This window comes from Triticum urartu, chromosome 3 (genome assembly GCF_003073215.2).
Source record: "Triticum urartu cultivar G1812 chromosome 3, Tu2.1, whole genome shotgun sequence".
NCBI lineage: Eukaryota > Viridiplantae > Streptophyta > Magnoliopsida > Poales > Poaceae > Triticum > Triticum urartu.
Genome location: NC_053024.1, coordinates 745,721,409 through 745,748,136, shown reverse-complemented (window position 1 = coordinate 745,748,136; position 26,728 = coordinate 745,721,409). Strand labels below are relative to the sequence as shown.

The 26,728-nt window shown below is 48.0% G+C and overlaps 1 protein-coding gene across 1 annotated transcript; it reads left to right on the top strand.

The window, feature by feature from the left end:
* Window positions 1-17,755: 17,755 nt before the first annotated feature.
* LOC125546424 lies at window positions 17,756-21,297 on the top strand. Its single transcript, XM_048710689.1, has 2 exons — window positions 17,756-18,602; window positions 19,122-21,297. Exon 2 carries the CDS (start codon window positions 19,371-19,373, stop codon window positions 21,132-21,134), a length of 1,764 nt encoding a protein of 587 aa, XP_048566646.1. The 5' UTR covers window positions 17,756-18,602; window positions 19,122-19,370; the 3' UTR covers window positions 21,135-21,297.
* Window positions 21,298-26,728: the final 5,431 nt, after the last annotated feature.

Genomic DNA, 26,728 nt, shown 5'->3' with positions numbered 1-26,728 from the left:
TTCCAAACATGTCACAAAGAATACATGATCATAGATAGAAATCTACCTCACTAAAGAATACATGCAAGTAGGCAGCGACCAACGCTGCGCTGGATGAAACCACCGGATCCTCTACCAACGCTGCGCTGGGCGGCGACCTTTTCCACCGCCGGGATAGATGGTTCGCCGGAGTGGCAAAGTGGCTCACTATTCCTAGATCGACCCGGCCTGTGTTTCCTCCGGAACGGCGACGGAAAGATCGTCGAGGGGCGGCATCTCCGATCAGGTGAGAGGATCAAGAGCGGAGATGAGGTGGTGCTTCTCGGCTGCGTCGTGCGTGTCGGCGTTCGCGTCTTTCTGGATCGGCGGCGGCTGACGCTAGCTCCGGGTGCCCTTTCGCCGGCCTCGCGGTCACCCTCCTTGTCTTCCTCCTCGCCATGCTCCGGATCAAGATTTCAAGCCTTAGCTGACGTCGGGGAGGAGACGGGTGAGGTCTCGGCTGCCGGGCGCTTAGCAAATGAGGTGGTGGACGCTGTCCTCTCCAGGGATGATGTTCACGGATGCGATGATACCCCGGAGGGTTCCTGGTCAATGGTGCGGCCCAGGAAGAAGAAGTCGGACGCAGAGCTACTGCAGGAGTTCTGGAATGACGTGGGATACCCCACACCGGCGTCCAGGGTGTGGGAGAAGGGCAGCGGCAGCTCATCCGGCAAGGAACAATCAGATTCTCCTCACGATTCTTTGTTGCCGTGCAGGAATGAGACTACTGCTGGTTCGGTTGGTTCGCCGGAGTTGCCACGGCCGCCGACGGTGCCAGCGCGTCAACGTCGCGGGGTTTGCATCCGGCCATGGAAGGGACCGCTCCCGCGCCCCAGGATAACGCCGCCGGTGGCGCTGGCTGCGTTCCTGCCGGCTTCCCAGACGGGTGCGTTGGCAGCGGCGGTGCAATCTCCATCGGAAGAAACGGCCGCGCTTTCAGCGGCAAGCGATGATTGCGCTCGCGGTCTCACCGATGGAGCCTCGGTCTTCAGCTGCCGGTGATCGCGCTTCTGTTCGGATCATGCAGACTCGGCCTTCGGCCTTGTTGCAGGATCGTGGGCCCTGCCCTAGCGTGGCCAATCAGGCCTTGCGGTTGGGCCGTACGATCAGGAGGGTGGACCTGTTCCAGTACGAGGAGTTGGGATGCCCTAGCCGTGTCTTTGGTCATCCACATCGGCACACCTCGTCATCTCGGGATCCGCCGCCGCCGACCTACGCTGCTGTGCTGCGCCGGAGCTCCTCGCCACCCATGGCTGGCCGGAATGGGAGCCAGCCCAAGGGGCCGCCGCCGCTGGTTCAAGTTGCTCCGAGCCCTGGAATCGCCGCCGGTTTTGGTGTACAAGCCGGGCCTCTTCGCTTTGGAGTGCCGCATGCATCGAACTCCACTACTCCTCGGGCCGTCCAGCAGGCCGCGGCTCCGACGCCGGCACCGGTCGTCTTCAGTGCACCCAGCAACCAACCTGCGCCTGATGCACCCCCCGCTCGCCGTCCAAGGAACAAGCGCAAAGGGGGACGTCGTGATGCTGCTGCGGTCACCACGGCTGCGCGATCTTCGCCGCCGTTTCCACCGCCGGCAGTGGTGGCAGCCCCTGCTGCTCAGTTACAAGATACAAGAGATATCAAGTCCGTACCTTTGGCCACTGTTGACGCAACTGGACAAATGCCGAAAGGAAAAAGAACTGGTCTATGGTGTTTCAAATGCAGATCAGATGGTCATCTTTCCAAAGATTGTACGGTGGTTCACTATTGTCATATCTGCAACAACCACAAGCATCCTATGCACCGCTGCCATGTTCTCAAGCAACCAAGGCCATGTGCTTTCCTCGGTGGTTGTGGTCTAGTAAACGCAATGTTCGTATAGCTACCAGACTCGCTCTTCAAGGAGCATCTTGCACCACCAACTTTGCCGACAGCTTTGGTTACGATCTCTGGTGGTTCTTTGTCTGCTGCTGTGGTCGAGGTTGAGGTTGCTAAGATTGCCTCGGTCCAGACTTCGTGGAAGTGGGAGGCCGTCCCTCATGAAGCCAATACTTTCTTAGTTTCCTTCCCGTCTGTCGAAATTTTGCAGCGTGTTGCCACTTTTGAGTACAATGTGAAATCGCATGGCGTGAAGATTACTTTCAGTGAATGGAAAGCTGAGGAGCTTCCATCCGTTCTTCCTTTGCAGTCTGTATGGGTTCATGTCACGGGAGTCCCACCACCACTGTGCCATTTCCTTGGTCTATGGGCGGCTGGATCGGTTATAGGCGCCACTCAGGACGTTGACTTGGTTTGCTTGCGCCGACATGGTATAGTGCGAATCCAGGTGGCTGTTCATTCCTTGGATATTTTCAGCAAAAAGCATGGGTCTGATGAAGCCTCGGTCTCCTCTGATGTTTACGTCAAGCTTAATGGATATGCGTTTCGGTTTGTACTGGAGGATGATTTTGTCCCCGACGCTGACTTCATTCCGCGGATTTGGGAAAACCATGATGATGGACATAATGACGGTGCTAACGGGGATGAAGATATGCCAGATAGGGATGCGAACAAGAGAACAAAAAGTGTCCAGTCCGTTGGTGAAAATGCAGCGTCTGGAGCTTACACAGGTCCCAATGTTCCCATGCAGACTACTCATGCGGGCTTTCAGAATGCTACAGTTCCAACCAAAGGCAGTTTAGTGCATAATGATCTGAGGCCTTCTTCGCTACAGGTGCAGGCGTCAGTTGACTGTGCAAATATTGTGTCCATGCAGAGGGCCTCAACTATGTCCGCACCAGGCCATGCAACGGCTTCTACTGCGCCCATGCAAAGGCCAGAACCTACGCCTACACTTGGCCATGCAGTGGCTCCTATGGCGCCCGGACAGCAAGCCGTGGATAGGGCTGCTGCGGGGCCCGTGGCTGCATGTGCACCCAAGCAGTCTTATGCAGAGGCTCCTGCTAATCATGTGCACGCCTCACCTGTGCACCCTGCCGTGGGAGGTGGGGTACTGCATGCGGCTGCTCCTGCCTCGGTGCTTGTGCAGCTGGGCGTGGGTGCGGGTGCGCCGTCACCCGTGCAGGCTACAGCTGCTGCTTCGGTGTATGCGCAATGTTCAACGACGCCGTCCATCCAGACTTCTTCAGCTCCTGCTCCGGTTGCCGTGGTCCCCCTTGGCCCAGCTGCGGATCGTCCGAGTGGATCAGCCACGACACCCCTTGTGGCCGTTTCAGTGGGACTTGCGGCGCATCCCTATTCACCAACCTTTGGGACAGTTCAGATGCCGCCGAGCTCGCAACAATCAACACCAACATCTCAACATAAGACACCGATGTGTACTATGTCTGGAGGGCAGGCTTCGCCCCTTCGACGTAGTAACCGTCACGCCGTCTCCGCGGATGGTTCCTCTCCGACCGATGAACATTCACTTGTAAAGGCAATGCGTCGACATGCCTCGAGGAATTTGGACCCCACACCAGGTGCCTCGTCTCCTCAATCTTTTCTTTCATTTTTGAATACCGGCATTTCCTCTAGCTTAAATAATGTTGGTATATCTATGGGGAGAAATGACAATGAAATTAATATGTCGGTTGGGGCACTTAAACATATGGAGATTGACCGTTTAAAGGTTTCTCCAAAGTGTAATAGCACCCCACCTAACCCTGAGACCGAGGAGGAAGATGAAACGGATGCCAAATATGATGGTCCGCTTATCTCCCACTTGGTTGGTGAGGTTACCGAGGTTGGTTTAGATGATGCAAGACATGGGTCCATGTTTTGTGACTTCACGGCGTCTTCGTAGAAATCTAAATCGCATTCCTTGAAAAAGAAACAAAAACCGCCCAAGAAGGCGAAATGTTCCACATCGACCCGAGTTTCCACATGAGAGGCATGTTTTGGAATAGCAGAGGTCTCTCAGACTTGGCTAAACATAGACACGTCAGTGATTGTGTACGTGAACATGGGTTGGACTTTGTGGCAATTTCCGAGGCTGGTAAATGTGACTTCAGGCCAAATGTCCTCGAGCACCTATCAGGTGGTTTCGACTACACATGGCATAGTCTACCAGCTCGTGGAAGGTCTAGAGGAATCCTTCTTGGGATACAGACCACGACCATGGACTTGTTGGCTTTTTTGACAGGTGAATTTCATATCAAATTTCACTTACGAAACAGAGCTGATAATCTTACATGGAGCCTGGTCGCAGTCTATGGGGCTGCCCAAGATGAACACAAATCGGCCTTCCTTCATGAATTGGTGAACCTGGCTAAGGATAACCCGTATCCAATGATTATTGGAGGGGACTTTAATATCCTTAGGTACCAACAAGAGAAAAATACTGACCGCTTCGACACTCATTGGCCCTTCCTATTCAATGCTGTGATAGACAGTTCGGATCTTCGGGAGGTCAGTATGTCGGGGCGGCAGTTCACCTGGGCTAATAACCAATCTGTGCCGACATACGAGAAGCTCGATAGGGTACTCGTGGACACCGAATGGGAACTAAAATTTCCTATGGTAACCGTGCGAGCCCTAGAGCGTATCGAGGCATTATCGGATCATGCACCCATCATTCTGGGTTCTAACTCTACGAACCCAGCAGCCCGTCGCCCTTTTCAAATTTGAATTGGGATGGCTTCATCGGGATGGATTTGTAGACATAATCAAGAATGTTTGGGAGAGGCCCGCCATTGGTCGCACACCTATTCAGAGATGGAACTTTAAAATAAGGGCCATGAGGCAACACCTCACTGGATGGGCGAAACACACCAATGGGATATATAAAAAAGAAAAACAACGGCTCTCTACCATTATGACGACCTCAACAAGATTGCAGAGACACGCACCTTATCTCAACAAGAGATCGAATTAAAAAATCAATCTAATGAGAAGGTCGCCCGTCTTTTGCGAGAAGAGGAGATCAAATACTACCAGAGATCCAAAGCTGACCTAATATTGATGGGTGATAGTAATACAAGATACTTCCAATTGATCGCCAATGGGCGACATAGGAAGAAATGTATTTACAGTCTCCAACAAGATGAGGGGCTGATCGAAGGTCAGGAGGAGCTCAAAAAGTATATCACCAAATACTATAAATCTTTGTTCGGCGCGCCAGCTGAGGGGAACTTCACCCTTGACGAGACCCGAACAGATGATATTCCACAAGTCACGGCAGAAGAAAATGATATCCTAATGGCACCATTCTCAGAAGAGGAGGTGAGAGCAGCGGTGTTCCAAATGGAACATAACAAAGCTCCAGGCCCAGATGGTTTCCCTGCAGAATTCTATCAGAATTTCTGGGATATCATCAAGACTGACCTTTTGGAGTTATTTAATTGTCTTCATGCCGACCGACTAGACCTATTCAGACTTAACTTTGGCGAGATTGTCTTGTTGCCAAAGATTAAGGAGGCCGAACGGATCCAACAGTTCAGACCCATATGCCTCCTTAATGTTAGCTTCAAGATCTTTACCAAAGTGGCTACGAATAGGTTAAACTCAGTAGTTGACCATGTTGTCAGGCCATCTCAAACGGCGTTCATGCAAGGAAGGAATATACTCGATGGCGTAGTAATTTTGCATGAGACCATTCATGAGATGCACCGGAAAAACATGAGTGGAGTAGTATTTAAAATCGACTTTGAAAAGGCCTATGACAAGGTCAAATGGTCTTTCCTCCAACGGGCCCTAAGAATGAAAGGTTTCTCTGATAAATGGCGCCAATGGATCCAAAATTTTGTAACTGGAGGTAGTGTGGCCATCAAAGTCAATGATGATTTAGGCCATTACTTTCAGACAAAAAAAGGACTACGGCAGGGTGACCCCATGTCCCCAATGTTATTTAACATTGTTGTCGACATGTTGGCTATTCTGATTGAGCGCGCCAAGCAGGACGGCCAGATTGCAGGAGTAGTGCCACACCTTGTGGATGGTGGTCTCTCTATTCTGCAATATGCCGATGACACAATTCTTTTTATGGAACATGACCTGGACAAGGCGCGAAACGTGAAACTCTTGCTTTCAGCATTTGAGCAAATGTCGGGTCTCAAAATTAACTTCCATAAAAGTGAACTATTCTGCTTTGGAGAAGCCGTTGAGGCGGCTGCAGATTACGCTGACCTGTTTGGTTGTGCACATGGTCAATTCCCAATTAAATATCTGATTGCGGAGTGGAAGCATGTTGAGGAGTGTCTAGAGAAACGACTGAGCAGTTGGAAAGGCAAGTTGCTCTCAGTTGGAGGACGGTTGGTTTTAATTAACTCTGTCCTCACAAATATGGTTCTCTATATGCTTTCTTTCTTCCAACTCCCAAAAGGGGTCCTCCAAAGATTGGACTATTTTAGATCTAGATTCTTTTGGCAGGGAGACGGTGAAAAGAAAAAATATAGGCTGGCAAAATGGAGCGTGGTTTGTAGGCCGAAAGACCAAGGTGGCCTTGGAATTCATGACCTGCAGGTCAAGAATGAGGCCCTACTTAGTAAATGGTTGTTCAAACTTCTTACTGAGGATGGTGTTTGGCAAACCATATTGCGCAACAAGTACCTAGGCCAAAAGGCGGTGTCTCAGGCTTATTGGAAACCTGGTGACTCACACTTTTGGGCTGGCCTAATGGTGGCAAAGAAACATCTTTTTCGCTTTGGGTCTTTCGCGATAAAGGATGGGTCAGAGGTTCGTTTCTGGGAAGACATATGGCTAAGCAATGCCAGTCTCCGAGAGCAATACCCAGCCTTATACGCCATTGCTCGCGATAAGAGTAATACTATTGCGCAAGTGCTTAGTTCATCCCCACGGAATATTTCGTTCAGGCGGGATTTGATTGGCCCCCGACTTTTGTCATGGCATAATCTTTTATCCCGTCTGGATTCGATTAATCTGACACAAGGTCGGGATGTGTTTCGCTGGAAACTCACAACATCAGGGTCTTACACAGTAGACTCGATGTACCGTGCGCTTATGCATTCCGAGGTGCCAGTGAATAATAACAAGAAAATCTGAAAGTCAAAGATTCCACTAAAAGTTAAAATCTTTATGTGGTATCTTCGTAGGGGAGTTGTGCTAACCAAAGACAATCTTGCACGGCGCAACTGGCCAGGAAGTAAGAAGTGTTGCTTTTGTGCTCATGACGAGACAATCAAACACCTCCTTTTCCAATGCAAGTTTGCACGGTCTACATGGTCAGTCATCCAAATAGCGTCAAATTTGTATCCGCCAACGAGTATTGCCAATATATTTGGTCATTGGTTGGACGGAATTTCAAATAGTTTCAAAACGCTAATAAGGGTGGGGGCGTATGCCTTACTATGGTCGCTTTGGCTATGTAGAAATGATTTGATTTTTAATGACAAAAATGCTTCTCCTCTGCAGGTTATTTTCCGTTGTACGCACTCGCTTCGTACGTGGTCTACGCTACAACAGGCGGAGCACCAACCGCTGTTCAAGGCGGTGCGTACGCGGTTGGAGCAGGCGGCTATGGAGGTTTTTTCCCAACATGGGTGGCAGCATAACCTCCGGATCCATCCACCGCCGAGTTCGACATAGGCAAAGTGTCGGTCCATAGGACTCTACTGTTGTCGTATTGTCGGTTTTCTTACTTTTTCTAGTGTCATACTTTGGTGTTTGGCTGTGTGCATCCTAGTTATGTAGAGGCCGGGTGTTACTCATAATGTTTTGTATCCGCTTGATGCTACATTTGAGATAATAAAATCGCCCTTTATCGAAAAAACTAAAGAATACATGCCCAATTGATTTTTTTTCTCACAAAGAAATCTACCATCCATGCCCAATTGGCAATTGCCCATCCTTTATTTTCGATACATTTTACATCACTAAAGAATACATGCTTGCCATTGTAGTATAAAGAAGGCATGACAAACAATACTGTGCAAATTTCTAACATACAGGCTTGCCATTGTGCTATAAAGAAGGCACTAAAGATTGAGGTATCGAGATCATAGATCATAGATCCATGTGGACGCCATTTTTGTAGCCGTTACATCACGAGAGACCCGTGCCTTCTCCCATTTGTTTCCCATGACTTGTCGGTTATCCTTTATAATAGTGGCTCTCCCGTTCGTGACGACAACATCATCCTCTTCGTCGTCCAACCCAATCGATTGGTGGGAGCTTGAGTCATCATTCCTCTTCTTTCCGGCCTTGAGCTCGGCCACAACTTGGTTCCACTTCGGCTTGCCATTCAATAAGATCCAACAATGGCTAAAAGCAAACGGCTTCTTCTCGAACTCGTGATACATAGTAGCCGCCATCACCGTCTAGCAAACAACATATGTATGAGCACGAGAATGCAAACACAAGAAGTATATGCAAATGACGACAAGATGAAGCAATTGAACCCGTTGTAAGTTCATGATAAATTTAAGTTCAATTTAATCATATTACTTAAGAACTCCCACTTAGATAGACATCCCTCTAATCCTCTAAGTGATCACGTGATCCAAATCAACTAAACCATGTCCGATCATCACGTGAGATGGAGTAGTTTCAATGGTGAACATCACTATGTTGATCATATCTACTATATGATTCACGCTCGACCTTTCGGTCTCCGTGTTCCGAGGCCATATATGTTATATGCTAGGCTCGTCAAGTTTAACCTGAGTATTCCGCGTGTGCAACTGTTTTGCACCCGTTGTATTTGAACGTAGAGCCTATCACACCCGATCATCACGTGGTGTCTCAGCACGAAGAACTTTCGCAACGGTGCATACTCAGGGAGAACACTTATACCTTGATAATTTAGTGAGGGATCATCTTATAAAGCTACCGTCGAACTAAGCAAAATAAGATGTATATAGAAGATAAACATCACATGCAATCAAAATATGTGATATGATATGGCCATCATCATCTTGTGCCTTTGATCTCCATCTCCAAAGCATCATCATGATCTCCATCGTCACCGGCATGACACCATGATCTCCATCATCTTGATCTATATCAATGTGTCGTCACATGGTCGTCTCACTAACTATTGCTCTTGCAACTATTGCTATCGCATAGGGATAAAGTAAAGCAATTATTTGGTGATTGCATCTTATGCAGTAGAGAGACAACCATAAGGCTTTTGCCAGTTGCTGATAACTTTAACAAAACATGATCATCTCATACAACAACTTATATCTCATCACGTCTTGACCATATCACATCACAACATGCCCTGCAAAAACAAGTTAGACGTCCTCTACTTTGTTGTTGCAAGTTTTACGTGGTTGCTACGGGCTGAGCAAGAACCGTTCTTACCTACGCATCAAAACCACAACGATAGTTTGTCAAGTTGGTGCTGTTTTAGCCTTCGCAAGGACCGGGCGTAGCCACACTCGGTTCAACTAAAGTTGGAGAAACTGACACCCGCTAGTCACCTGTGTGCATAGCATGGCGGTAAAACTAGTCTCGCGTAAGCGTACGCGTAATATCGGTCCGGGCCGCTTCATCCAACAATACCACCGAACCAAAGTATGACATGCTGGTAAGCAGTATGACTTATATCGCCCACAACTCACTTGTGTTCTACTCATGCATATTACATCAACGCATAAAACCTAGCTCGGATGCCACTGTTGGGGAACGTAGTAATTTCAAAAAAATTCCTACACACACGCAAGATCATGGTGATGCATAGCAACGAGAGGGGAGAGTGTTGTCCACGTACCCTTGTAGACCGATAGTGGAAGCGTTAGCACAACGCGGTTGATGTAGTCGTACGTCTTCATGATCCGACCGATCAAGTACCGAACGTACGGCACCTCTGAGTTCAGCACACGTTCAGCCTGATGACGTCCCTCGAACTCCGATCCAGCCGAGTGTTGAGGGAGAGTTTCGTCAGCACGACGGCGTGGTGACGATGTTGATGTTCTACCGACGCAGGGCTTCGCCTAAGCACCGCTACAGTATTATCGAGGTGGAATATGGTGGAGGGGGGCACCGCACACGGCTAAGAGATCAATGATCAATTGTTGTGTCTATGGGGTGCCCCCTGCCCCCGTATATAAAGGAGCAAGGGGTAGGAGGTGCGGCCAGGCAAGGGGCGCGCCAGGAGGAGTCCTACTCCTACCGGGAGTAGGACTCCCCCCCTTTCCATGTTGGACTAGGACTTGGGGAGGAAGGAGAGAGAGAGGGGAAAGGAAAAGGGGGGGGCGCAGCCCCCCCTCCTTGTCCAATTCGGACTTGGGAGGGTGGGGGGGAGGGGCGCGTGGCTGCCCCTTGGCCTCCTCTCCTCTTCCTCCACTAGGCCCATTAAGGCCCATTAGTACGGGGGGGGGGGTCCGGTAACCTCCCGGTACTTCGGTAAAATGCCGATTTCACCCGGAACACTTCCGATGTCCAACACATAGGCTTCCAATATATCAATCTTCATGTCTCGACCATTTTGAGACTCCTCGTCATGTCTGTGATCACATCCGGGACTCCGAACAACCTTCGGTACATCAAAACATATAAACTCATAATGAAATTGTCATCGTAACGTTAAGCATGTGGACCCTACGGGTTCGAGAACAATGTAGACATGACCGAGACACGTCTCCGGTCAATAACCAATAGCGGAACCTGGATGCTCATATTGGCTCCCACATATTCTACGAAGATCTTTATCGGTCAGACCGCATAACAACATACGTTGTTCCCTTTCTCATCGGTATGTTAGTTGCCTGAGATTCGATCGTCGGTATCTCAATACCTAGTTCAATCTTGTTACCGGCAAGTCTCTTTACTCGTTCCGTAATACATCATCCCGCAACTAACTCATTAGTTGCAATGCTTGCAAGGCTTAAGTGATGTGCATTACCGAGAGGGCCCAGAGATACCTCTTCGACAATCGGAGTGACAAATCCTAATCTCGAAATACGCTAACCCAACATGTACCTTTGGAGACACCTGTAGAGCTCCTTTATAATCACCCAGTTATGTTGTGACGTTTGGTAGCACACAAAGTGTTCCTCCGGCAAACGGGAGTTGCATAATCTCATAGTCATAGGAACATGTATAAGTCATGAAGAAAGCAATAGCAACATACTAAACAATCGTGTGCTAAGCTAACGTAATGGGTCAAGTCAATCACATCATTCTCCTAATGATGTGATCCAGTTAATCAAATGACAACTCATGTCTATGGCTAGGAAACTTAACCATCTTTGATCAACGAGCTAGTCAAGTAGAGGCATACTAGTGACATACTGTTTGTCTATGTATTCACACATGTATTATGTTTCCGGTTAATATATTTCTAGCATGAATAATAAACATTTATCATGATATAAGAAAATAAATAATAACTTTATTATTGTCTCTAGGGCATATTTCCTTCACACTTGTCCTAAATTTCTGCTTCTGTTCATTTGAGGCACAATTTCTGCTAATATAATTTTTTTGGATTGAAACAAAGAGGACAACAGAGTTGAAAACATTTATGCTTGAACATCTTCAATACATTTGATCACTGCATTTGTTCAGTACTTAACTAGAAACTCTGACAGTGCATACAGAACTGCATTTCTCCAGTACTTAACTACAAACTTAACTGCATTTCTCCAGTACCTAACATAGAAACTTAACTGCATTTCTCCAGTACCTAACATAGAAACTTAGCATAGAAACTTAACTGCATCTCTCCAGTACCTAACATAGAAACTCTGAGTGCATAATGAACTAGACACTTAACTAGAAACTTAATTCCAGTTCATTTCTCTGTCTTCACTTCTGCATGTCCTTCATCTTCTTGATGCGGTCGGAGTGGCGAATGTCGACGCGGATGTAAGTCTCCGCCTCGATTGGCATGCTCCTGTCGCCGAGCTGTGGGATCGCCGGCGCCCCCACGTACACGTCGTCGTCGGCAGGCGCCACCTCCCCCTCGTTGTCGTCCCCCACATCCACCACCACCTGCTCCTGCTCGCTGTCCTCCACATCCAGCACCACCTGCTCCTGCTCGCTGTCCTCCTCCACATCTTCACTGCACTCTCCGTCGCTGTCAGAGTGCACAATAACCTGCTTCACTGCAGCTGGTACAACGACCACGACGCCGATGAGACCTTCAACTGGAGGTGGAGGGGGCGACGGCGGGAGCGGTAGTCGTACCACCTGGCACGCTGACGTGGATCTGGTGACTTCTCCGCCTCATTCATAGCCTAAAGGAAAACAGAGATAGCTGGAATGGGACAGCCGTTGGGGAACATTGTCTTCTTCTCAACATCAGTTGCCACATCGATGAGGCCCCTAGCATGGTCCACGCACATCTGCAAGCTCGGAAATCTGTTGCAGATCTCCTCCACATCGGCCCTTTTCTCTGAATCACCCTTGCAGAACCTGCTCACAGTTTCCTCCCACCGCTCTTGAGCACGACGAACATCTCTTGCAGTCTTCTTCTTGGGCGCCATCGCCGGCGTTGAGAAGCGATGGGAGTAGTGGGTGAGAGGCGAAGGGAGTGGATGAGAATGGGGAACGACTGGGCGAGTGGATGAGAATGGGTGGGCGATTGGTGTCTGGGCGAGCGCTGGCTTTAAATGGGTGGGTGGGTGGCTGTCAAAGCGGTGGGTGCTGAAAGTTCGGACAAAAGTTCAGTTAACTTCAGACAACGATTCAGAAAAATTCAGACAAAAGTTCAGTTAACTTCAGACACAAGTTCAGACTTCCTCTTTTGAAATTTTAAACTCAAATACAATTGTTCACTCCAGCTTACATAGGTGGTTGACTAAGACACTGCATCCTACATAGTACATCACATCTTAAAAGCCATGATAACAACACACACAATGCAGGAAAAGTTGTACATCAACTTGCTTCTCTGAAATTCCTTCGCAAGAACATCCATTTGTTGAGCATGCGGCGCTTTCAAATCCAACACATAAACATCAGCATCACCAATGCTGCACTTGGCATCCATGAGAGCATGCTCCAGCTGTGAATTCTCGGTCTTGAGCTTCCTAACCTCTGTCTTCAGCCGATTCACAACATCTCACAGATCACCTAGTAGCATACCGACAAACTGATCCAGGGGATCATCATGCCACTTGAAGTACCGACAGTCATATCCCTATTCAACAATTTGTGCAATTTCGTCAAGAGAATTGCACAAAGACTATAACTTTGCTGCTCAAGAAAACAACAAACAGAAACGGCGGGCACAGATCAACGGGTACTAGAGACTGGCTGCAGTTGTAGTATCGATGACTGGGGTTGGCAATGCTCCATGAAATCCACCTCGGAGCCTTGACGTTGCAGTGGCACAACTTCTCAGGCGAGTACGCCATCGGTGCCTCCCGATATGGCACCGGCGACTGCCCTGAGAAGGCCATTGATTGCGGCGACCGATGACTGCTTGACGAGCTAGCAGACGCCATGGACGGCGGCGAGGGGGCGGCGAGGGGGACGGCGACACAGTGCTACGCGGCGAGGGGGCGGTGACAGACCTAGGGATTGCAATTAAGAATTGGGAAAAGTTGCATATGTCCAGTCAGCAAGGAGACTAGTCAAAACCACCGAAATCTGGTCCAAAACCACCATGGGGGAGAATTGATCCGGTTTTGGAGAGTTTAGGGGTTGATTGATCCGGTTTTAGACTATGGGGGGAAATCGGTCCATCAGACATGATTTGAGGGGGAAAACCATACTTTCCTCCCTCAAAAATAAATGAATCAAAGTCCCTTTAGGGCTCCTTTGATTCAAAGGAATTCTATAGGATTTCTGGAGGATTGAAATCCTTAAGAATTTTTCCTATACTGGTCCTTTGATTCATAGGATTGGATCCCATAGGAATTTTTCCTATGGAATCTTTTGTACTACATTTCATAGGAAATCTAACATCCACTCCAATCTCTTTTTACAATTCCTTTGCTTTTCCTGTGCCATCAAACACTCCATGCTAATTCTGAAGGATTCATGTGTGCATGCCACTCTAACCCTATACTTTTCCTATTCCTACGATTTGAAAATCCTGCGAATCAAAGAGGGCCTTATTGTTAGCCTTGGTTCCGTACTAGGTACGAGTTGCTTGCTTGCGGCACAGTCCAATTGACGCACGCACAGGCACGATCGGATCCAGAGCGATGGCCGGCGGTGGCATCGAGAGCGGCGGCCTTGGCCTTAGGGAGGCAGACGACTGCGAACGGTGCATGGGGATCGTCTTCCTGGGTCTGGTGACGCTGCAGATGGCGGTCTTGTCCATCTGGCTGCCGGGCCCCAACCCTCCGATGTTGGATTTGGCCATGAGGATCATGTGCGTCGCCGGCCCCTGCATCCTCTTCACCCTCCTCACCACAATAATTGTCACGGAACGGGGCCGGCGACGGACCGACAGACGGGCCAAAGTCGACCGCCCCAATGGACAGGCAAAAGTCGTCGTCACCGTCGTGGTGGTGGTGGTGGATCCAGAGCCAGAGCCAGAGCGAGCGACCGCGGCCGGTGCACGGCACTCGTCTTCCTAGATAGCTAGGTTTGATGACGCTGTCCATGTCCATCTGCGCTGACGTACGCTCCCACACGACGACCCATGCATGTTGATCTTCATGCTCATGATCCTTCTACTTCAATGGTTGTGAGTGCCTAGCCTGGAGTAGCATATGCTTCTTCTTCTTTGATGCGATTGATTGATTTATAGATGGAGTTTCTGTCCCCTATATATGTGTATGCACATGATGAGACATTTTGTTCCCGATTCCTACTCTCTCTCTCTCAAAAAAGAAAAAAATGCAGTGTAAGAGCAAATAACCATCTCTTAAGTTTCCAGCTAGCTAAAAATCATCTGATCCTAATAATATTGAATGAAATCATTTGAGTACATAAGTTGAGGGAGTTTTATGTGGTAATTTTATAAAGCGCAACAAGTCAATAACTAGAAAACTCAACCATCCATTATATTAGGGATCATCATAAGGACCCAAAATACATAAACTCATTTAATGGTGCCAGAGAGTCACGTTGTACTCTATGACATCTCCACTGGCAGGGTTCACAGAGTTGAGACAGTGAACGCACACCGTTCGGAGCATGCCGTACCCTTCGGCCATTCGGAACGCACCACGACCTCCGATGACGGGGAGCTCCCTGGTTGATCTCAACGGGTTTCTCGAGAACAATACAAACGAGCTGCCATTGAATGGGCCAGTTGTGATCTCAACATCGATGGCCATCAAAATTGTGTACCCATCTTTTGCTGTGCCGACGTACATGCCCTGTGCATTCCCAAGCACCTTAGACGTGATCGAGGGCCCCTCAGTGATCACATTGTCAAACACGTAGACAGAGCTAAAGGCCACGATACCACGAGCATGGGCCGTGGCATTGGCGTTTTGTGCAACAAGGACCGAGGATGAATCCTTATCGGCATGGATGTTGTGGAAGTAGAAGAGGATGTTGGTCTCCTTATCTCTTACAAGCGGGGAGGCAACGGGAGCCTTGCACTGGAGAGAGAGAACAAGGATGGTGAGGATCAAGAATGGAATTCTCATCTTGAGTTCTTGTGGCTTCTGAAAATTTGTTTGCGATTGAGAATGTGTTCGGTGAGAAGGTTTGGTGTGTGTATTTGTAGCTGATGAAGAGGAGGATATTGTTTGGTATTCTCTACATGGAAATAAATAACGACGTGCATTTATAGCTGGAGATGAGGATATCTTTTAGTAGTATTTGTATTCTATACATGGAAGTAAATAACGACCTGCACTTATTGCTGGAGATGAGGATATCTTTTAGTGTTTGTATATACGGTAATAAATAATGGCGTGTATTTATAGATGAAGAGGAGGATATATTTTGGTATTCAATATACGGTAATAAATGACGGCGTATATTTATGGCTGAAGAGGAGGATATATTTGGATATGGAAATTAGTTTTGTCTATGCAATTTTTTATTTGGAAATTAGTTTTTTTTTGAGGCAACGTCACTAGGCTTTATTAATTCGTCACAATGTTTACAGAGACGAAAATTAGTTTGTTTAGGCTAGGATACGGAAATTAGTAGGAGCACGCCGGGTTAGTCGGAAATTGTAGAGGCCGAATCCCTTTCTTATCTTCTATCAGGTTTGGCATGGGCCTTGCAGGCCATACGTACTGACTGCAGTCCAGTCCAGCCCAATTGGCAAACGCGTGAATACGATGGAGAGAGTCAGCGGCCGGCATACCTCCGTCGGTCGATCCAAGTACTAGTTTGATTTTTTTTCATGATAATATGTATCTCATTCATATAAAAAAACAAAATACAAGCCACGTAAAAACCGACATGACAAAATTAAAAAAAATAATAGAACATATCTGAGCTTGACACCAACGTCCGTCCGTCACCTGCCTCAGACACTATCACAATAGCCACCGAAACGAGTTTGATTTGACTGTCCAACCCGTCAAACAACAAAAGGTTTGATCCACCGAATGACCCCTTTAGAATGAACTGCAACGTAACCTGATCGTGGCCTTGTGCATCTCGTCCGTCTTCCTGATGGTACGTAGTACATTACATACGCGTTGGACTTGGACCCCGATTTGGTTCATCCACTTGGTCTTGGGGAAGCACGTGCGGGATTGGGACCGGCTCACTAACTGGACTACTTGCTCCTCCGACGGGGTCCAATCGGATTCCAACACGTATCTCCGACTCTCCCTACTATTTATAAATATACTGTATAATCGAACGGTTCTAGATCGAACAGCACAAACAAACTTGTGTACTAGCAAAAAAGCGACCATGGCACAGTCGCTGGAGACGCCGTCGTCCACGGAGGACCTCACGCAGCGCCTACCCGCCGACCTGCTGCGCCGCCTCCAGACCATGTCGCCGCAGACAGCATATTTTATTCATTCCCATACACGTCATGTCCGATGGGGCAGTTTTTGAGCAAGGAGTAGTAGCTCAAGTAGTAGAATGGATGTTGGATCAGCGGCATGTTCTTGAGGCACAAGTGTGATATATTTGTATAGGGAAATGATGATGATGTTATAAATCAATTTATTTTCCTTTCGCTTATTAAGGTATAATATATATATGGTGTATGCATTTGACAAGGAAACAAATTAGCCATTGATTGATTGGTGGTGCATTGCTTACGATTTTGTACTTGTGATGTATGAATGAACTTTCAATCATATAGTCCCATTCTTCTTTTTTCTCTTTAACTTGTGATCTTCCCATTTGGGAGACAGAGAAACTCTGTGGTTCAAGCAAACTTATGTTCATTCCTTGTTTTTTTTATCAGCACATACACCACTTGTCCAAAGTCCGCACAAGTGTAATAACAGATAGATTATAAAAGGAGCAGTTTTAACATGCTCCCTCTTACCCCCTCTTTTCACATGAGAGGTAAGAGAAAAATATGTAGTCATGTGATTTATAAACCCGAGTGATATTTTATCGGGATGGTGTGAATAGGTTTTTCATGCCTCGGCCAAGTGAGACACCTATTAGCACGCACGGATCTTGGTGCATACCGGAAGACTAGGAAATGTTGATGCATATATATGTGGTGAAAATAGGAATAATTCTGAAAGATAAATTTGGATTGGAATATACTGCTACAGACCAAGCAGCCTATCACTGACGGGGTGAAAACAAACGAATAAACAAGGTGCAGCTGCCTTGCACTTGAAGCTTTGATTTTCTTTTTCTTTCAGTACATACATACATACATGTAGATACAATAGTGAGAGTTGTTGAACAAGCAAACCAAGCAAGCAAGGTATGAAGATGGATGGAATTCATACAGTACAAGAGGAGTATCTATCTATCTGAATCTGAAATCAAACATCCATGCTGTTGAGATATATTGTCCGCCTCTCTCCATCAGTTGGGACTTTTGAAGCAATTAGCTGGAGCATGAATTCAATACATACATACGGGAGGGAAAGAGAAGTCAATCATGTGAAGGAAGGAAGGAAGGAAGGAAGGAAGGCGGGTTTTAGTTGGTTGAATTTTCTAGACCAACTCTCTGGAGGGACGAATGGACCTTTCTTTTTCTTTGATTTGGTTTTGTGTGACCTTAGCAGGCACTTGACGAAGACAACTTACTACTTTTCTTTCTTCCTTTCTTGTTCCTTGTATCGATCTCTTGTACAACTCAGAGACTTTTCTTTCTTTCTTTCTTGTTCCTTGTATTGATCTCTTGTACAACTCAGAGACAGAGAGCATAATAATATTGAAATCAAAATGTTATAGAATTTACTAATACTCTTGTGTTGTGCGTGCGTGCCTGGTGGCGGCGAGAGGCCAAATCAACAAAATATCCGCCGGCCCAATCTTTCTTCTTCTTCTTGTTCCATTCATCAGTTGGCTCCTCATCGGTTGGTTCTCTTGAGCTGCTGCTTTACTTTCTTCCTCTGCACTATCTTGAAGCTTCTCCTCAATCAAATCAAATCAAATCAAATCTCTCCATCTCTTAATCCTATCTAGCAAGAATTCAACTTCATCCATCCTCCTCCTCACTTGTCATCTCTCTCTCTCTCTCTCTCTCTCTCTCTCTCTCTCTCTCTCACAATCAAAAGAAAAAGAAAAAGACAATCAAAAGAGGAGAGCAGAGCAGAGGAGAGGGCAATCCAACCATCTGTCCGTCTCTCGGACTCTGAGTTAGCCGCCGCCGCACGCACGTACGATTAGTAGTAGGCCTCCTAGGAGGGCTAGCTAACAAGGTATGTATGTACCATCGCCTAAATGATTGATTTGATTCACATCTGCTGCCTTTTAATTAATTTCTTCTAGCTTCCTTTGGAAACTTGCTACACTAGTATGTACTGACTGCTTTGATTGATTGATTGATTGATTGATGCATATATGAGCGATTTCCCCCTCTACTTAATATCGATCGATCCATCATATGCAATTCATTCTAAACAAGGGGCCTTTTCCTTTCCTTTTTTCTTTTTCTTTTATTTAAGAATATATAGTATAAGCTAGACCTGGGCTATCTGCAACAAGCTAAAACTCAACTTGTTTTTTCTTTCCGATTTAACTTTCAATCATATAGTCCCATTCTTCTTTCATTCAGACTCTTGTACAAATTAAAAGGGGCATATCCTTGTGCAACTAGATGCCTTGACTTACTTTTTCTCCTTCTTAAGTTACGACGATATATTAGATTGTGCATCCAACATTATTGGTATTACTTAGTGGTGGCAATTTCAAAACCTTTCTCTTTAATTTGTGTGCAGCAAATCCTAACCAAATGGGAAGATCAAGCACCCTAGCTACTACAAGTGGATTATTTATCAGCATCTTTTTGGCTTCGTCCAGTCCTTATCTGAACATCTAGCTCTACGAAAAAGAAGCAACATTATACTTACTGGTTCAATCAGAGGGTGAAAAAAGTTATCTTCAGTTGCGATACTGCAAACAGAGCATCATACGGCACCTGTTATTTCATATATATCCTCCAAGTCTGCCCGTCCGTCTGTCGAAACATGGTTGCAGGTGGTGGCACTCACAAGAGGCCTGCTGCTGACATAATGCACCAAGAGGAGCCTGCAAACACAGATGCAAAAAATGATCATCACATAGCCATCTATTTCATCGACTCACCCCAACAAACTCAAAGACAAGTCCTGGGTGACAAGACCAATGGCCAGGAGGATTACTCCTTTCAGCACCACCTGCAAACACCAAGCTCGCCGCCCTGCTACTCCACGGACCACATGCTCGGCGCTGCTGCTGACCAAAGACACTACAACACCAACAATGGCTCCCCTTCTTCTCCTTCTTCTTCTTCTTCTTCTTCTTCGCAGCAGCAGCAGCAGCATGAACACTCTTCCCGCCCACCACGAAGAAGACAGTCCAGAACAAGGCGACGCTTGGCGGCAGCGGTGCCGTTCGTGAGGAAGATCAAGTGGGGACCACTGTGGGATAAGTCCAAGGAGTGGATCAAGAACCCCATGAACATGGCCCTCTTCGTGTGGATCGTCGCCGTCGGCGTCTCTGGCGCCATCCTCTTCATGGTGATGACCGGGATGCTCAACGCCGTCCTGCGGACCAAGTCGCACAAGGACACGTGGTTCGAGGTCAACAACCAGATATTGAATGCATTGTTCACCCTCATGTGCCTCTACAACCATCCCAGAAGGTTCTACCACCTGGCGCTGCTGTGCCGGTGGCGGGCCGGCGACATGGCCGCGCTCCGGGAGGTCTACTGCAAGGGCGGCACCGTGAAGCCCAACGAGAGGAGGCACATGATGGTTGTGATCCTGCTGCTCCACCTCAACTGCTTGGCGCAGTACGCGCTCTGCGGCCTCAACCTTGGGCTCTCCAGGACCCGCCGGCCTCCCGTGGGCGTCGGCCTCACCGTGTCAGTCGCCATCTGCGCGCCCGCCGTCGCCAGCATGTACAACAACCTCAGCCCCCTGGGCAAAGACTACGAGGTCCAGGCCGCCGACGACGAGGAGCAGGAGTCTTCTTCTTCGGGCTCGCGGCAGCGGCTCCAGCACAAGACCGTCGAGAGGAGGTACTCCTTCTCCCCCTCTCCGCCGCAGCGACAAGGACTAGAAACGGCCGCTGTTGTCGTCGCCGTCGGCGCGGAAGAAGATGGTATGTTATCGCCGGAGTGGTCCGGCGGGCTGGTGGCGGACCTGTGGGAGGACATCTCGCTGGCGTACCTGTCGCTCTTCTGCAGCTGCTGCGTGTTCGGGTGGAATGCCGGGCGTCTCGGGTTTGGCAACGCGTACGTGCACGCGGCGACCTTCATCCTCCTCTGCCTGGCGCCCTTCTTCATCTTCACCCTGGCGGCCATCAACATCGACAACGAGGCGGCCAGGCTGGCGCTCAGCCTCGGCGGCACCCTGCTCTGCGTCCTGGGGCTTCTCTACGGCGGGTTCTGGAGGATCCAGATGCGCCGGAGGTTCGGGCTCCCCGGCAGTGGGCTCTGTTGCGGCAGGCCAGACGTGACGGACTGCTTCCAGTGGCTCTTCTGCTGCCCCTGCTCGCTTGCTCAGGAGGTCAGGACCGCCGACGCCTACGACATTGTGCACCACAGGATGGTGTCTCGCCGCCGACCCGGAGACGGCGACGACCAAGAAGAAGATGCCAGCAGTAGCTCCCGGGTCCAGATGCAGCAGCCACTGAGGTTTGCAGGCGTTTTCGCTTCAGATGGTGGGGTGACCAACACCAACACCAATTCAGATACGAGTACGAGTACAATACCCCCTGCTGTCCCTGTTGGCATACTGAAACAGTAAGTAAGAATAAGATGGATGCATGGCTAGATGAGTAGGCTTAATTGTACATCTTTTTTCACAGCAATCCATTGTACGTACATAGCAGAGGCAGGATACAAGCAAGTACTATATGTTGTCAAAAATGCTTTTATATTATGGGACGGAGGGAGTTGAGTATATTATATATCCGGTCAAATAGTATTCTATAGTAGTTATGAATTATGATCCACTTCTCCCTGCTGAATTTTGAGAAATGATGAAAATTTAATTCTTCTTATTTGCATTGTTGCACATGTCAACAAGTGAGCACACATCGAGATGCAGTTTGTTAGCTGTAACACCCTCGATGCGACTATAGCTCCCACGTGTCGAGGCACGACTTAGAGACATAATCGCATTGAAGGCATATGTCGCAAGTTAGGCAATCTTCACAACATCCCGTGTAATATGAATAATAAAGGGGAGAACATAGTTGGCTTACACTCGCCACGTCAATCAAGAACATAAATAACATTACATCAACCATACACTCAAGGCCCGACTACGGCGCCAAAATAAAACAGAACCCAACATGCGACAACGGTCCCAATCACCCCCAACTGGGCACCACTACTGATCATCGGGAAAGGAAACATAGTATCGTTGAGAGTCTTCGTCGAACTCCCACTTGAGCTCATACGCGTCACCTGGAGCGGAATCATCAGGCCCTGCATCTGGTGTAATAGTAATCTGTGAGCCACAGGGACTCAGCAATCTCGCACCCTCGCGATCAAGACTATTTAAGCTTATAGGTAAGGCAAGGTAAAATATGAGTGGAGCTGCAGCAAGCGACTAGCAAGTATGGTGGCTAACTTATTCGCAAAAGAGAGCGAGAAGAGGAGGCAAAGCGCGAGCGAGAAACTAGAGAGCAACCTGCGCAAACATTACTCCAACACCGTGTCCACTTCCCGGACTCCGCCGAGAAGAGGCCATCACGGTAACACACTCGGTTGATTCATTTTTAATTAATTAAGGTTCAAGTTATCTACAACCGGACATTAACAAATTCCCATCTGCCCATAACCGCGGGCACGGCTTTCGAAAGTTCAATCCCTACAGGGGAGTCCCAACTTAGCCCATGACAAGCTCTCACGGTCAACGAAGGAATAGACCTCCTCCCAAGACGTTCCGATCAAACTCGGTATCTCGGTAACTCAAGACACTTCGACAGGTTAAAACAAGACCAGCAACACCGCCCGAATGTGCCGACAAATCCCGATAGGAGCTGCACATATCTCTTTCTCAGGGCACACTCAGATGAGCCAGACGTCGGGTAAGCCAGCCCAGAGTTGCCCCTGGTAGCCTCGGACATCGCTCGGTGGGACCAACACTCAGAGGAGCACTGGCCCAGGGGGGTTAAAATAAGATGACCCTTGAGTCTGCAGAACCCAAGGGAAAGAAAAGGCTAGGTGGCGAATGGTAAGACCAATGTTGGGCATTGCTGGAAAAGCTTTAATCAAGGCGAAATATCAAGGGGTTCCCATTATAACCCAACCGCGTAAGGAACGCAACAATCCGGGAACATAACACCGATATGACGGAAACTAGGGCGGCAAGAGTGGAACAAAACACTAGGCGAGAGGCCGAGCCTTCCACCCTTTACCAAGTATATAGATGCATTAAGATAACATAGCAATATAATGATATCCCAACAAGTAAATAAAAGATGTTCCAACAAGGAACGGCCTCCAATCTTCACCTGCAACTAGCACTGGTAGAAAAAGGGCCTATAGTCCCGGTTCGTAAGGGCCTTTAGTCCCGGTTCCGGAACCGGGACTAAAGTGTCGGTACTAATACCTCCCCCCTTTAGTCCCGGTTCAATCCAGAACCGGGACTAAAGGCCCTCCACGTGGGCAGTGCGCAGAGCCCAGTCAGGAGACCCTTTGGTCCCGGTTGGTGGCACCAACCGGGACCAATAGGCATCCACGCGTCAGCACTTCTGTGGCTGGGGTTTTTGTTTTTTTTTGAAAGGGGGTTGGGGGTTGGGGGTTTTGGGGGGTTAATTTAGGTGTTTCATATATTGTGTTAGCTAGTTATAATTAATAGAGAGAAGTGTCATCTGTTATGTCCGTGCTTGGTCGACGCTACGTACTATACATACGTATATAGAGAGGACTAGACACGCTAGCTAGCTAGTAAGCAAACGAAGGAAACAGAAGATCGTCATGAACATATATGCATATATACAGAGAGAAGTGATATCGACCACCTCTCCTTCTCCGAGAGATTGGTCGAACAACAAGTTCTCGTATATCTATCTGACACTACCGGCTACATATATACAATAATTATCTCTTACAAATATAATCATACGGACTCAGGGTCCACATAAAATTCTCTGTCTTCAGGGATCACTTGGTCAAGAAAGAATGCCGCCAATTCCTCTTGAATTCCTCGCATGCGAGCTGGTGCTAGGAGTTCATCCCGCTTCCGAAACATCTAATTTAAAGAAGGGGGTCAATACATATATATATATGAATGAATGAAACTCAACACAAATGATGGTAATAAAATAAAATTGTGAATGTTGTTATTTACGTACTTCATATTGTTCGTCAGTGTAGCCCCGCTCACAGGTCGTGTGGCGGATGGACTCGCAAACATAGTATCCACAGAAATCATTCCCTTGTTCCTGCCACAACCACTTTACAAGAAATAGAGGTTAATCAAACTGATAAGCAAGAATGCCAAATGGTATTGATGAAACTAGCGCTTGAATGACTAGTAGATGCGCTTAAAATGTTACTATAGCTAGTACTTACTTTCGGGTGTCTAAATTGCAGCTCCTTCGGCTGTCCCGGAGCTTTTCTGGTGAATTTTCTCCAAACCCTGCCGGACAAAGAAAACAATTACTTGATATATCAGAAAATGAACAAAGTTGCTAATATGGTGGATAATGATCGATTTAACTTACTTCTCGAGTATTTGAGTCATGTCTGCATAGTCCTTGGGATCTTTTCGTCTTGAGTCTAAGACGGTTACTAGTCCCTGCTCAAGCTTAATATGTAGGAGAATATAGTGGAAACTGCACACGCATGCATAACTCATCAATTACATTACTATAACCTTGACTAATATATAAGGGAAACCGAATACGCACAAGACAGTAACACTCACTTGAAGTTGTAAGGAAAGAGTATTATATCTTTGTTTTGATTTATTATCAACGATTCAAGCATGCTGGCCTCGGTTTCTGTGGCATGAAATTTAACCTGAGTTGCATCTAGAGATATGTGTTAATGAACCCAATATCACCGACTTGTCTTTTCTTCAATTCGATGATCTTCAATCTGCATAATATAGTGAGGATGATTATAAATACATGCAATGAAAGAGCTAAGCTATATAGAGAAACTTAATGACAGAAGTAGTACTACTTACAGACAGTAGCAGGCGACCGTTGTTTTATCGAGGGCCAATTGATTGAAAAACTAATAGAACTCCTCAAATGGAACAGGCAACAGATCAATTCCAACGAGGTCATGCTCATTTTTAACTTTCACATACAAAGTACTCCTCCCCCAGAGTCTCTGCAGATTTTCAAGTACCAATCATGCAATCTTCGCATCATCGTTGATAGAGATCTTTCATCTTTGACGAGAGGCTTCCCGTACTCGTATCTTTGTATCTGCATCTCCATGGGTTCATAATGTACTTCGTCGGGCAGGTAATCTGCAAGATTGCTATAACCGGGCACCATCCTCAGATCATTATCGACGTTGTGGCTAGGCACCTTGAGCGGGGGGCACGATTGCTTCGCTTGTTCGCCGAGCTGGGCAATTTGTTTCCCAGCTCGTCGTTCTTTCAGCCTTTGATCACTGACAGTACTTCCCGACCGCTCCGCTTCGGCAAATTCCTTTCCAATAATGCGGTCATAGTTTCCTTTCGGCGGATCAGACTTCGGTGGTTTTGTCAGGGCAGCCAGAGTGCGCTTCACTTTCACCCGATCTACCTTCTCCTCCGGAGGTGGATGTTTCTTTGCTTTCACCCCTTCAAAAGAATTTCTTCACTTCTTCTCGTGCGATCTCGGCGTTCTCCTCCTGGGTCCTCTCGTATGGTAACTTCTCTGGAGTCTTCAGAGAAGGACCGAATCTGTATGTCCTCCCGCCTCTGGTTGTACTGCTAGACGCTGACCGAACAGACGTAGCGGTTGTCTTCTTTACTTGCTTAAGAGGCGGAGGAGAAGGACTACGACGCGCCGGAGCGGCGGCAGGTCTCTTCCGCCCTTGTTGACGAGGCGGAGAAGGAGGAGGCTGGCTGCTCGGGCGCGTCGGCGCAGGCGGAGAAGGAGGCGGAGTGCCGCCACGCGCCGGAGAAGGAGCCGGCCGAGGGCCCTGATCGTCACTCGCCGGAGGAGGAGGCGGTGGAGGCGGAGTGCCCTGACTCGCCGGAGGAGGAGGACGAGGCGGTGGCGTCCAGTTCGGAAGGTTGATGAGCTCCTTCCGCCATAGGCATGGAGTCTTCAGAGCAGACCCCAGCCGAGTCTCCCCTTCACCGGTAGGGTGGTCAAGCTGGAGGTCCTCAAATCCCTCCGTTATCTCATCCACCATCACCCTAGCATATCCTTCTGGAATCGGCCGGCAGTGAAAAGTTGCGCCGGGTTCAGTAGGAAAAACAGAGCCAACAGCCGCCTTGACCTTCAAATTCATCCATTGCGTCATAAGGTGGCAATTTTGAGACTCCGTTATAGCATCCACGGGATAGCTGGAAGGAGCCGTCAAGGCATGCTCCGGCTGAAGCAGCTCGGTGGAAGCCACGCTGCTTCTGCGCTGAGATGGCGGGGTAGCTTCGGGGGAGGCTTCGGCAGTACGTTTGCTGCGATTTGCTTCTCGTTCCTCTATCGCGTCTACCCTTGCTTTCAGCGCCTGCATTTGGGTCTGCTGCACTTTTTTCCTCCTCTCATGGGGTTTGTAACCGCCTGCGTCCGGAAACCCAACCTTCCACGGAATGGAGCCTGGCGTGCCTCGTGTCCGTCCAGGGTGCTCAGGATTCCCGAGGGCCATTGTGAGCTCGTCGTTCTCTCTGTCTGGAAAGAACGTCCCTTCATGCGCTTCTTCGATATACTGCTTAAGCTTACTGACTGGTATGTCCATTTGATCGTTCGTCCAAATGCACTTCCCTGTTACAGGGTCCAGTGTTCCGCCAGCCCCGAAGAACCAAGTCCGGAAACGGTCTGGCCAGTTAATTGTCTCTGGTTCGATCCCTTTATGAACCAGATCATTCTCAGTCTTGGACCACTTAGGCCGGGCTACGAGGTAGCCACCTGACCCCGTGCGATGGTGAAGCTTCTTCTTCGCAGCATTTTGCTTGTTTGTCGCCGACATCTTCTTACTCTTTTCCGATGTCTTGTGGGCCACAAATGCGGGCCAGTGATCTCTGATATTCTCATATCTGCCCTTGAATTCTGGTGTCTCATTATTTTCGACAAACTTATTCAGCTCTTTCTTCCACCTCCTGAATAGTTCTGCCATCCTCTTCAGAGCAAAAGACTTGATTAATTTCTCTTTAACTGGGTTCTCTGGATTATCCTCAGGCGGTAGGGTGAAATTTGACTTCAGCTCAGTCCAAAGATCATT

Bases quoted from the DNA above. Each gene is read 5' to 3' on its own strand.
- LOC125546424 (XM_048710689.1), top strand. From the start codon at position 19,371: ATGGTTGCAGGTGGTGGCACTCACAAGAGGCCTGCTGCTGACATAATG.